General features: G+C 38.9%; 1 protein-coding gene across 5 annotated transcripts in view; it reads right to left on the bottom strand.

Annotated features, from left to right (window-relative positions):
- Positions 1-14,567, bottom strand: part of TESK2 (testis-specific kinase 2) — a 108,463-nt gene that overhangs the window by 40,866 nt on the left and 53,030 nt on the right. For all 5 annotated transcript variants that reach the window (XM_006769250.2, XM_015567523.1, XM_006769251.2 and 2 more), the window contains one exon: positions 1,762-1,810. In XM_006769250.2, coding sequence (XP_006769313.1) covers positions 1,762-1,810 — 49 coding nt within the window. The remainder of the gene's footprint in view (positions 1-1,761; positions 1,811-14,567) is intronic.

Genomic DNA, 14,567 nt, shown 5'->3' with positions numbered 1-14,567 from the left:
GATGAATTTGGTTAAGTCTCGTAATAGGAGTAGTCTGATGGATGAAAGTAGTAGCTCGTGCATATCTCTGAAGGTCACGAAATATAAACCTCATGTAAAATCTCTGTCATCAGTGTTGCAGCAGCAAAAGTCCCACTGATAATATCAAATGGAGTCATAAAGTTTTCTGTCGGACTATCAGTGTACATATATACATTAAAAAATAAATGTATTTTTCATCATCATCTACTGTGTTTTTGTCGCTCGAATGAATTTTATTATTTCTTCAAGGTTCTTCACATACGTACACCTTAAGAGATATCAAGTAGGCGTAACATGTTCTCAAAAAATTAGGGTTGGCACGCAGAAGAATTTTGAGTCAGAGATTTTACTGGTTTTGGCACACACTCACAAAAAGGTTGCCCACCCCTGCTCTAGGGCTTAGCTCCTGGTCCTGTTTTCTATCTAGACTCCCTGAGGCAGGTATTATTATTATTTCCATTTTACAGATGAAAACATTGAGGCACAGTGAAATTCAAACCTAGATAATCAAACACTTCAGAGTCCATTCCAGGGGATGGGTGTTCTACTCCCTTTCATCTGAAATGGAGAGTGGACTTTTTTTAAATAGCTTTTGCATTTACTCTCTTTTTTAAAAATATATTTTTATGGATTTCAGAGAGGAAGGGAGAGGGAGAAGAGAGATAGAAACATCAGTGATGAGAGAGAATCACTGACCAGCTGCCTCCTGCACACCCTACACTGAGGATCAAGCCCACAACCTAGGCATGTGCCCTGACCAGGAATCGAACCATGACCTCCTGGTTCATAGGTCGACGCTTAACCACTGAGCCACACCAGCCGGGCCAGAGCCCATGCTCTTACCCACCTCACTATTCCACCTTATTCAGCCTTCTATATAAAAGGTAGCACACAGCTACACACATTCCATATTCTGGTGCCCTCAGTAAGAAAAGAGACACAGAGAGAGGCACATGGGACCCTCCTTCATAAGGCCAATACCAGGCACCAAGCCAGCAGGATACCAGTACTCTTGCAAATTCTATTAAACAATTTTCTTTCCTAAGTTTCTTCACTTTGTATTTTGGTACTTACTTCTCAAGAGGAATGTGAAATATTCTAGAACAGATTCTAAAATCTAGATGCTCATAACCTGGGGAGTTTTTAATATATATGGGTCTTATGCAGACCTTTACACCTAGAAGATTCTAGGAATCTGTGTTCCTAAGAATCACCCAAGCAAATTCTGAAGCTGATAACTCAGTACCTGAATTGGGGAAGCCTTTGTTTTAGAGAGGATTCTCTTGTCCTCAAAGGCTCATTAATCACTATTACACATTTATCTGCCTTGAAGAGGCAGAAAATGAAATGAGAATGGAGGTGTAAGCTGATTCCAAGGAGTAATATGACCAACCAGGAAACTACAGCAGTGACAGTGGTATTCTAGATCAGGACACCAAACATTTCTGGGTAGTCTGGGAATTTGTTGCAGGCAGCAAGAACCAATTTAATATTTGAGCCCTCATAGCATCAGAGTATTTATCAAGTATTTTGAGGAAATCCAAGAGTATTAAGAGATATGGACATTGTCCCCAGGCAACAGAAGAAAGCATTGTTAACCCTGCCATTGTTAACCCTGCATGAACATAAATGCACACACATTTTGCTTACTTATGCAAGTAACAATCACTATGGAACCATAAGTTGCTGAAACTAAGGCAAAGAAGTCATCTTCAACATGTTTATTGAAGTCTGTCTTACCTCTGTAAGTGCATGCAATTGTCCTTGATGTACACATACACCCATGAACCTATAAAACAAAAGTGTTTTTTTAAACAAACAAAAAGGACATAAACGTAACTGCCATATAGAGAAACTAGTTTAGTTATTTATGCTTTAGAAATAAGCTAATACCTGTGAAGTCTCCTGAGCTGCTATAGCTTCTCAAATTTTGATACCAGGCTATAAAAAAGTTTACATGAAACTTCTGGTTGGGTTAAGACCTAGTGGTAAAATGCAATGGTGCAAGAGAGAGGGGTAAGCCTTAAAAATAGCATGGTATAATGAAAAAAGTACAAAACTGGAAGTAAAAAAACTTGAATGCTGATTTCAGCTCTGCCACTATCTTAACTACACGTTCACCCCACCACCATCAAAAAAAGTCACTAACCCTAATCCTATATTGGGCTTGGTTTCCTCATCTAGAAAGTAAGCAGGATAGACTACCCAATCTGAAGGTCTATAGTCTACAAACAAACTGGGGTGGGGGGAGAAGGGGTAGCCCACATTTGCTGAATGACAAAGAACTAACTTCCTTAACATAAAAAACTCTTCCAAATATGTAATAATAAAAAAGAACCTACTTTTTTTAAAAAAGCAAATGGTATGTACATAATTCACAGAAAAATAAGCTTAAATGACTAATAAAAATATCAAAACGTGCTCAAATTTACTCATAACTAAAGAAATGTACATTAAAACAAGGAGATATTGCTTTTCTCAATATACTACTTTTGAAATCAAATGAACAAAGATTAAAATTCATAATGTAAAGAAGGTGAGAAAACATGAACAGAAAACACTGTTGAGTAGTTGGCATAATTTTTCAAATGGTAATTGATCATATCTAGCAAAAATTTTAATTGCTGCAACTATCTCATTTCTAGTAATTTATCTTACAATTATACTGCTTGAGTGAGCAAAAATACATGTAAACGAATATGTACTTCATCAGTATATATGAATCTAAAACCCTCCGATAAGAAACTGGTTAAATATTTGTGGTATATCCCTAGACTGGAAAACTACACAGCCATTTAAAAAAATGAAATAGACCTTTATGCACTGATATGGGAAGATATCTAAAATATACTGTTAAATGAAAACACTGAGCTATAAATCCCATTTGTGTAAAAATGTTTGCATATTGTCTGGCCAGTGTGGCTTAGTGGTTGAGTGTCAACTCATGAACCAGGAGGTCACAGTTCAATTCCCAGTCAGGGAACATGCTAGGGTTGTGGGCTCGATCCCCAATAGGAGGCATATAGGCAGCTGATGGATGCTTCTCTCTCATCAATGTTTCTCTCTCTCTCTCCCTCTCTCTGAAATCAATAAAAACACATTTTTTAAACGTTTGCATATTAGTTTAAAATGTCTAGAAACAGTAATAAGTGGTACTGAGGGGGTAAAAAGTGACTTTATTTTTTAGTGTACACACATACTATATTTGAAGTTTTTTTAAGCCAACAAGTTATACTTACATATAAAAAATTTTTTTTGCTTTTTTTATTGCTTAAAATATTACAAAGAGTAGTACATTTGTCTCCTTTTTTTAATTTTTAAAAATTTATTGATTTGAGAGAGAGAGAAACATCGATTTGTTGTTCCACTTATTTATGTGCCCTGACCAGGGACTGAACCTGCAACCTTGGCATATTGGGATGACGCTCTAACCAACTGAGCTACCCAGCCAGAGCCTAACTTAATTATTAAATAAAAAATATAAACCAATGATTATGACTGATGATCATAAAATGGGGGAAGTAAAAAATAAATAAATAAAAAATAAAGTGGGAGAAGTCAAATGTCATAAAGCCTATGACAATCAGGGTTTGGGTTGCCAAGAAGGAAGTCTCACTAATAATACACACAAGCCTCAAAGAAGTTCTAGTTTAGAAGAACAAAGAAAAGGGAAGAGGACTATCTATAAGTGAAAATGTTGGCACAGCAGTGACAGTCCTGGAAAGGACCATAAAAGTTTCATGAAGGCAGAGTCCAGGTCATATTCTTCTCTGTGATCACAGCACCTAATAGCACCTACCAAAGAGTATGCACATTCAGTAAACAACTGTTGAGTGAAAGGACTGAATGAGAAATAATGCCTGGTTAGATATAACAGCAGAGTTGTTATTGTTTGTTTGTTTGTGGGGGTTTTTAAATATATTTTTATTGATTTCAGAGAGGAAGGGAGAGAGAGAGAGATAGAAACATCAAAGATGAGAGAGAATCATTGATTGGCTGCTTCCTGCATGCCTCCTACTGAGGATCAAGCCCACAACCCAGGCATGTGCCCTTGACCGACCGGAATAGAACCTGAGACCCTTCAGTCCGCAGGCTGACATTCTGTCCATAGAGCCAAACCAGCTAGGGCACCAGACATGCTGCTTCAACCAAAATTAACATATGTGGAAATTTCAGTTTCTCTAGGATGTGATTTCTGGACCACTGTGTTTATGTTTTTTTTCTTTCCTTTCTTTTAAAATCCTCACCTATTGATAAGTTTTTTATTGATTATAAAGAGTGATGAAGGGAGAAAGAGAGAAAAACATCAATGTGAGAGAGAAACATCAATTGCTCCCGCAGGCGTCCCAACCAGGGATTGAACCTGCAACCTAGGTATGTGCCCCAATGGGAAATCGAACCTGCAACCTCCTGTTTTATGGGATGGTGCTCCAACCAACTGAGCAATCCAGCCAAAGGTGACCACTGGTTTTTTCTAAGTGCATCCAGAGACTTGGTGGGATTTGAGAAAAGAAGAACCTGAGGAAAGATCTAGGCAGTACTGAAAATAGAATGTAGACTCCAATAACTAGCTGAAATTTACCTCTGGCTTGGTAAGAAATGGAAAGCAAAATAGTAGAATGGTTAAAAGGGCTCTGAAGTTAGAGAGAGAATGGTTTCAAATCTCACCTCCACCCTTTACTTGGCAAGCATTAGTTTCCCTCTCTGTAAAATCTATATATATAAAAGGCTAATATGCTAAGTATCTGTCCGGGTAATGACATCAGGTAGCAACGCCTGGCTTCCTCTCCCTCGTGACTAGTTTCCTTGCAGTTTCTTCAGCCCAGGAACACAACTAGCTTCATAGCCAAGTAGAAACATTTTACACTTTAACCAAATGTCTATGAAGCATTTTTCCCATGCCTCATCTCATTTGATCCTCACAGAAGTCCTGGAGTAGTTAGATAGGAGACTCAGTGGAATTCTATTTTCCTTTCATTAGCCAGAAAATGAAGGTTTACAAAACTAAGAAACTTGACCCAGCTGAAAAGAAGAAATGATGGACCTTGAAAATGACTTCAGGTTTTCTCACTGCACAGAATATAGTCAAACACTGCTGCAGTTAAACATTTTTTTACCCTATGTTTTCCCAGTATGATCTACAATAATAATCTGCTTCATGTTGATATTTACCACTGTGTTGTTGGCAATTACCTGAAAGAGAAGTTGGGGTGCTTCACTGGGCTAGAAAAAGTTTAGCTAAATCAGAAAACAGGTCTAATTGAGCAAGTTTATATATATAAAAGGCCAAATTGATTTGTGCATGCTTGATACATATAAAGCTCTAGCTGGCGCCAATTGCACACGTGTGTTTTTATCTCTCATTGTCGATTATGAATTTGGTTGACACTTCTAAGAGTGAATAGCGATATTAAAATATTTCTTCTAATTAATTTCCTTTTGATGTGCATGAATTCGTGCACCAGGCCACTAGTAGGATAATAACCCACATCACTTTTTTGTACCTTTCCTCATTGCAAAAGATTCAGAGTTTTATTTATCTCTGCATTTCTAGTACCTAGTATAGCATCTGGCACACAGTAAGCAAACTCTCAGTAAAGATTTGTTGAATGGCATGAATGATTTTTATGACCTGGAAACTTTAGTTCAAGCTTCTCCCTGAGCTGAAGATTTTACTTACTTACTGAAGATCAGTCTTCCAGAATCAACTAAACTATCTCCTGGATGTCCTCAGCATTAATCTTCTTTCTCTCTCTCTCTCTCTCTCTCTCTCTCTCTCTCTCGCTCTCTCTCTATCGCTCTCTCTCTCGCTCTCTCTCCCCTTTTCTCTCCACTCTCCCCCTCCTCACAGTACTGCTAGCACTTTCACCCTCCTCTGAAAGATTGCTCAGTAACATAAGCAAAGTGGTCCAGGGTCTGGAATCAGACTGCTTGGATTTGAATTCTGGCTCTGCTACTTACTGACGACTTCTACATACTTCAGTTTCTTCACATGCAAAGTGGAAACATTAATGTCAACTAACCTATATGGTTACTGTGAAGATGAAATGAAGTAACTTGGGCTCCTGGAACATAATAAGCACTAGAAAATGTTAGCTATTCTTCCTCTTTTAACATTTCTGACTCCTCCAAACTGTAATATAGGAAAGATTTTTAAGAGTACAGATCTCGTCTCATCTGTTTATATATGTTTTGCCTGAAACACAATGCTTTGCACCTAAGAGGCTAAAAAACCATTTCTTGAATGAAAAAAAAAAACAAACAATAACCATCAAGTTAGCTTCATGGTGTAAACTCATTTTATAAGAAAAAACACTTAGAGGCAGGTACAAGGCTGGAAAGCCAAGAGGTATTTATTTTATTAAGTAAATTATTTATATAGAAGCTAGGCAGTAGGATTCTAATAGCAAAACAATGGCTACACTCTAAAGTAACAGGACTCCTAGAAGCTGAAGAGACCTGGCTTCAGTGTGATATACCTGCTTCCCTTCCCCCCAGACCCACAATCACTATGACCACATCACCCACAGAGGCATCACAGACAACACATTCAGAGAGGCACTGGCTTCATGTGACAGTTTTCTGTCTGCTTTCTTCCACTCCCCCTACTCACATCACCACATCACAGTGGAGTCGCACAACTCTACTTCTATGTGAAGCTTTTCTGCCTGACCTCCTCAACCTCATTTCTTTTCCACCACCACCACATGCAAAAAGGTGTCACAGAGCTGGCAAGCTGCGGCAGGCATTAGCTTTATATTGGAAGAGGAGCTTAATCATTCCAGTTGCTATAAACAGAATATATTTTAAAAGGGAAATATTACTCAACCTTAACAGGGAAGTGATATATGCCTAGAAAAGCACTTCATATTAACAATAAGTTTTCACTAAAATTGTTATTGCCTAATTATATCAAACTCTTAATTTGTGGATAAAACCTCAAATCATTTTGGTTATGAGACAAAACCTAAAAAAATTATATCCTGAGTGATTTTTATTCCCTACTACCGCCCCACGCCCCCCACTCAAATCATGTCAGCTAGAATTACTTAGCACAAGAAGGAAGCACTTTCTTAATGCATGTGTTTGCATTAAGAAAGAGTGATTATTCAACTTTGTAAGTTTTAGTTTTATATCACACATTCATATTGAGAAGTAGGAGAATTGCTTTTGTTTTTTAGATCAATGTTTCATAAATTTTTTTTTTTAATATATTTTATTGATTTTTCACAGAGAGGAAGGGAGAGAGATAGAGAGTTAGAAACATCAATGAGAGAGAAACATCGATCAGCTGCCTCCTGCACATCCCCCACTGGGGATATTCCTGCAACCCAGGTACATGCCCTTGACCGGAATCGAACCTGGGACCTGGGGGGGGGGGGGGAGGATGTCTGAGAGTCTGAATTCCTAACAAGCTCCTAGGTGATTCAATGTTGTTTGGTACATGGACCATCTATTGAGTAACAAGGCTCAGTCTGTACAAAAGACAGCTGATCTCTAAAGTTAGTAAGACCACGACAGGAAACTCCCAACTCTGATACTATTAGTAAATTCAACTTTGACCTGAAACTTAATTTGTCTCAGTCTTTCCTATAGCATGATCTACCATTTCCCATAGTGTCATTACCATGCTTTCCCACACCTTCGCCTTTTCTCAGGCCACTCCCACTGGTTAGAATGCCCCTACCCCCTCATTTCTACACAGAATCTACCCATCCTCAAAACCAGATTCAAATACATCCTTTCCCACAGAACAAATTTAGCTCCCTTCTGAACTAACATGCTTCTGAACCATTAAGGCACTCCATGTACACCATTCTCCCATAGTATCATTTCCTACCTTTGATTATGTTAATGATTATAATGATTATGGTAACAACAATCTCTTAAAGAGCACTTCCTATTCAAGCATTATTCTAAGCAGTTTACATTATATTTATTTAATCCTCACAATAGCCCCAGTGAATAGTACTTTTATTATCACAATCATATTGATAAAGAAACTGAGGCTTAGCCCTGGCTGGGTAGCTCAGCAGGTTGGAACATCATCCTGATAAACCAAGGTTCTGAGTTCGATCCCCACTCAGGACACATATAAGAATCAACCAATGAATGCATAAATGAGTGAAACAACAAATCGATGTTTATCTTTCTCTTCCTTCCCCTCTCAAACCTAAACTGTGGGTTCTAGTGTCTGTGCTCTTAATCATAGTTATATAAGGATTATAAAAATGAGCAAGACACAATCCCTTTCCTTAAGAAGCTATTGGTTATTCAAAACCTTTTTGTGGCACCTCACAGCTCCTGATCAAAGTCCAAATTCCTTAGCATATTATTCAAGAGTCTGAATGATCTGACTCAAGCCTCTCTTCCTTATCTCCTTTACATCCACCTGCATTCACTATGGTTTGGTTATATAATCTGCCACTCCTAAATATGTTCTGAATTCCATACTGTTGCTAGAATAAGTCTGTTTGGAATTCCTTTTTTTCAAAGTTATACCAATCCTTAAAAACTCAGTTCAAGAATATCTCCAAATAATAACAACAACAATAGCACCAAACACTTATATATCATTTAGTAGCCAGGCACCACCTTATATTAAGTCATTTAAATCTTAAAATGGCCCTTTGAGGATAATTAGAATAATTCCTATCTCAGAGACATACTAGTAATTTCAAATATTTCCTTAATCTTCCTAACTAAAATTAGTCTTTCTCTTCCCTCTACACACATATCACCCCATACAAACCTCTGCTGTAACACTTATAAGGCCTGCCTTCTACATCAAGTTTTATCTATATTTGTTTCTTCCACTAAATTAAAGGGTTCTTGAGGACAAAGATGTTATTACATGTGGAAGGAAATGTCTAATTTTTTATGCTTTTTTTACTAAACTGCTCCTCTTTTTCTTCCAAAGTATACTACATTTCCTTGAACTATACTACATGTCTATTAACAATTGGTTAAGACCATAACACTGAGCTCTGGCCAGTAGTATAGGGGCAGAGATGACTATGTCATTCCTAGGCCTGTCCCATAAAAACCTCAACACTATTCTCCACACTTTATTTTTTCATCCACCAACAGATGCAGAAGATCCAGCGGAGAAATCTAAGGCCCTGTCCTTGGTAAAAAAAGAAAGAGCTCCTCTTTCCCCACCACCCAGCATGGGTTGGACTGGACCATGAATAAGAAACAAGCTTTTAAGCCAACAAGACTTTAAGTTGTTTACTACAGTAGTTAGCCCACCTGGATTAAATACACCCTGTAGTTTTGTGTCTCTATTTATACCTAAAACACTGCCTTGTTCATAGTTAGTGCCTAGTAAATATTTATTGAATTCAATTAAAAGTTAAAATTCTTACTCCAGGGCAGGATCTTTTCTAGGCCTTATTGCTAGCCAGTAGTCTCCAAAATGGGAAATGAGCCAGGTTATGCATTAAAGTATGGGACAAAATTAGAATTTTTTACTTATATTACTTATATATAAAAACAGTTTTACTAATATTTAATATGGATTAATAGTAGCACATGGGGCCCTAACCAGTTTGGCTCAGAGGATAGAGCATCACCCTGCGGACTGAAGGGTCCCAGGTTCGATTCCAGTCAAGGGCATGTACCTTGGTTGCGGGCACATCCCCAGTAGTGGGTGTGCAGGAGGCAGCTGATCAATGTTTCTCTCTCATCGATGTTTCTAACTCTCTATCCCTCTCCCTTCCTCTCTGTAAAACATCAATAAAATATATATATTTTTTAAATAGTAGCACATGGGGATGTGCTAAAAAATGTTTTCCTAATGGGACACTATAGTGGGCAGAAGATGTCCAAAGATGTCCATGTCCTAATCCCCAGAATTTGTATGTTATGTTCTATTGCAAGGGGAATGAATTAAAATTGCAGATGGAATTAAGGCTGCTAATCACCTGACTTTATTTTTTTTCTTTTTTATTGAATTTATTGGGGTGACACTGGTTAACAAAATTATACAGATTTCAGGTGCACAATCCTATAACACATCATCTATATACACTGTATTGTATGTTCACCACCCTAAGTCCAGTCTCCATCCATCACCATTTATGCCCCCATACCCTCTTACCGGTCCCCCTTATCCCCATAATCCCCACACTGTTGTCCATGCTCATGAATTTTTTTCTTTTTTTGCTCAATCCTTTCCCCCTCCTCCATAGTCCCTACCTCTGACAGCTGTCAGCCTGCTCACTAGCTATAAGTCTGTCTCTATTTTGCTTGTTAGTTCATTTGTTCATTAGATTCCACATATGAGTGAAATCATATGGTACTTGTCTTTGTCTCACTGGCATATTTTACTTAGCATAATGCTCTTCAGGTCCACTATGCTATCACAAAAGGTAAGATTTCCTTTTTTATGGCCAAATAGTATTCCATTGTGTAAATGTACCACAGCATTTTTATCCAATCATCTACTGATGGACACTTGGACTGCTTCTACATCTTGGCTATCTATAATAATAAAAGCATAATATGCAAATCAACTGAACAGCCAGACAGCAGAACGACCGTCCAGACAACCACACTGGCACCAGGCCAGCCAAAGCAGGTGCATGCGAATGATCAGAGGGCCCTGCCATCACCCCACAATCGCCCTGCAGAGGGAGGCCCAGGCCACCAACCCGCAGGCTGCAGCAGATGGGCAGGGCCTCCCTCTGTGAGGCGATTGATTGTGGGGCTCCTGGACTGTGAGAGGGTGCAGGCCAGGCTGAGGGAGCACCCCACCACCTAGTGCACGAATTTAGTGCACTGGACCTCTGGTCTATATATATAAAAGCCTAAGCAACCGAATGACCGGTCGATGGGTTGCTATGATGCACACTGACCACCAGGGGGCAGATACTCAATGCAGGAGCTGCCCCTGGTGGTCAGTGCATTCCTACAGCCAACCTCCTGCAGTTGGACGGCCAAACTCCCGCAGTCCCTCCCCTGCAGCTGGCCAAGCTCCCTCGGTCCCTCCCCCTAGCCAGCCAACCTCCTGCGGTCCCTCCCCTGGCTGGCCAACCTCCCACAGTCCCTACCCACAGCAGGCCGCCCTCCCCACCCCATCAGCCTCGACTGCCGGCCAGGCTGAGGGACCCCACCTGAGCACAATTCATGCACCGGGCCTCTAGCTGTAAATAATGCTGCAATGAACATAGGGTGCATATATTCTTTCAAATTAACGCTTCAGGTTTTTTCTGATAAATTCCCAGTAGAATCACTAGATCAAAGACAGTTCCGTCTTTAATTTTTTTTTAATATTTTTATTGATTTCAGAGAGGAGAGAGATAGAAACATCAATGATGAGAGAGAATCATCAATCGGCTGCTTCCTGCATGCCCCTAATAGAGCCTGCAACCGAGGTACATGCCCCTGACTGGAATCAAACCCGGGATCCTTTAGTCCACAGGCTAACACTCAATCCACTGAGCCAAACCAGCCAGGGCCCATCTTTAATTTTTTGAGGTAACTCTATACTGCTTCCCACAGTGGATGTACCAGTCTGCATTCTCATCAACAGAGCATGATGGTTCCCTTTTCTCAACTTCCTCACCAACACGATTTATTGATGATAACCATTCTGACAGATGTTAGGTGATATTTCATTGTGATTTTAATTTGCATTCTCTAATGATTAGTGATATTGAGTATCTTTTCATATGTTTATTGGCCATCTGTATGTCTTTTTTGGAGAGGTGGATATTCAGGTCCTTTGCCATTTTTTAATTGGATTGTCTGGGGGAGGTTTTGGGGTGTGTGTGTGTGTGTGTGTGTGTGTGTGTTTTGGTGTTCGGCTGACTTTAAATAGGGAGATTATCCTGGATTATCAAGGTGGATATAATGTAATCACATGGTCCTCAAGATGGAAGAGGGAGGCAGAAGAGTTAATGTCAGAGAGATACAATGCAAAAAAGACTGAATTAGTCACTATTAGCTTTGAAGAAGATGGAAGAGGGTTACAAGCCAAGGAATGCAAGCAGCACCAGAAGCTGAAAAAAAGTAAACAGATTCTCTCCTAGAGCCTCCAGAAAGGAATACAGCCCTCCTAAACCTTGATTTTAGCCCAATAAGACCCATGTCAGACTTCTGACCTACAGAATTGTAAAATAATAATTTTGTGTTGTTTTAAGCCAGTAGGTTTGTGGTAATTTGATATGGCAGCCACAGAAAACTAATAATAGATACATGATCAAAAATGTGTGGGTCACTATTTTATATCATAATGTTCACAAATCTAGGATAGACTTTGAGCTTTCTAAACAAGCACAGTGAAAATAGTATTATGTTTCTTGGTGTCATCAGTCAAATATTTATTGAGCTCACAGTTCTGTATAAAGCTCAGAGCTAAACCTAAGAATTTAAATGCTGTCCCTCCTCAAAAGTTTATTACCTAAACAGAAAAGTGAGGGAGAGGTATGACAGCGGTTTAAAACACACCTAGCTATTTCATTCTGGAAAACACACACACTGACACTACTATTAGACTTGGACTTCCTCAATACTGTGTAACAGGACCGAATAAGAGTTCTGTGGTCATTATATCAAAGCTGTCAAGAAAATTACTACTTATTGCTCACCTACAATATACCTGGAAACTGTGCTGAGTGTTTACCTGAGATGAAATTACCCCTATTTTATTATTGAAAATGAGGTTCAGAGCATTTAAGCAACTTGGAGAGAGTACTAGAATCTGGATCTGTTTGGCTCCAGAGACCATGTTTTGTTCTGTGACAATGGATATGGAAGAAAAAAGGCCAGTGGTTCAAAAATACCTTCATTTTTTTATTAAAAAAAAAAAGAACTGCCTATCTGATCTGCAAACCAATGAAAATCTAACTGGTTTGCTTTATAAGCCTTCCTACGGCCAACTTTGAACAATAAGCACTATACATATTGTAAGAGTTCTTTTGACTTGTACTGGTCTTTCCAGGAAAAAAAATGTCTGACTCCAAAGTTCTGATAAAAACAATTAAGAGGCCTGAAATTAAACCCACAACAAAATATTAAAATATCGGAATGATGTTTATATTAATATGCTTTCTAGATGGCCTATATCTGAGACCTACTAAGAATGGTTTACTTTTCTTTAAAAAAGTATTTCCAGAAGTTATGGTATATTTTTATCTGATTTCCTCCCATAATTTTGGAAGGATACGTCAAGTAACGTACTCTACCAGATTCCACTAAGTTTTAACATACAGCAATAAAAGGAAGTGCTTTGCATTTTAGTTCCAAATAAAGCAAAGATACCATCACTCTCTTGGACAAGAAAAAAATCACCAATAACTAAAAAGCAGAAGAGAAGGCAATGGCTCAGATCTCAAGAACCCAAAGAGCTATAAATCTAGACCTATAAGAAAAAAAAAATATCCTTGGGTAAGGTTTGGTGCAATTAAACATGTTTTAGAGATATTACATCATGGAAAACTGGTTGTGCTAGGTCCTAGATATGATGACTTATAAGGAAAACTCTGCTGAACAGACATTATCCACCTGAGCCTCACATCAGGTGACATTAAACAGAACTGGTTCAGTCTGGCTTTCTCTTTTCTGTCCCTGGTTTTTATGGTCCAATTAAGACAGCTAAAGGCAGAATAAACATTGCTCAGCAATCACCTGATCATGTGAATAGCACTACATATAATAAAAAGAGGACCAATCAAACTCGTGGTCTAATTTTACTTTTTTAAAAATAAAACCGTACACCCTGGCCTGTTTGGCTCAGTAGATAAAGATCGACCTGGGGACTCAAGGGTCTTGTGGTCAATTCCAGGCAAGGGCACATGCCTGGGCTGCAGGCTAGGTCCCCGCTAGGGGGAGTACAGGAGGCAGCCGATCAATGATTCCCTCCCATCATTGATGTTTCTATCTCTCTCTTCCTTTCCCTTCTTCTCTGAAACTTCCTCTCTGTAAAAATATCAATAAAATATAATTTTTAAAATGAAACAATATAAAAATCTAAAAAGTTGAAATGGCTTAGTGGTTGAGCATTGACCTATGAACCAGGAGGTCATAGGTTTGATCACCAGTGGGGGACGTGCAGGAGGCAGCCAATCAGTAATTCTCTCTTATCACTGATGTTACTATCTCTCTCTCTCTCTCTCCCCCTCTTCCTTTCTAAAATCAATAAAAAATATTTTTAAAAGGTTAAAAGTAGATCTGCTTGCTTATAAATATTAAACCAGTTTATTAATAAATACAAAAACAGATTTCTGAGAGAAAAATATTCTCTCTCTTGAATAACAACTGAAAGTAAACTGAGACTGAATTAATTCTGTATTTTATTTATTTCACAGAAAATTTTAAATCTCATTGCTCAAAACTGCCACACAAGCAGCAAAATACTAAGTCTCCAGATAAAGGCAGAGCTATTAATACAGATATGCAGTGACCACAGGACCCAGAGTCGTGCACTCGGTGTGGGGGGCGGGGGGTGTCCCTCAGCCCAGCCTGCCCCCTTTCACATACTGGGAGCCCTCAGGCATTGACCCCCATCACCCTCCAATCGCAGGATTGGCCCTGCCCAGGCC

This window comes from Myotis davidii, unplaced genomic scaffold, assembly GCF_000327345.1.
Source record: "Myotis davidii unplaced genomic scaffold, ASM32734v1 scaffold924, whole genome shotgun sequence".
Taxonomy (NCBI): Eukaryota; Metazoa; Chordata; class Mammalia; order Chiroptera; family Vespertilionidae; genus Myotis; species Myotis davidii.
The sequence above is the reverse complement of the archived record's forward strand: the minus strand, read 5'-3'. Positions and strand labels throughout refer to the sequence as shown.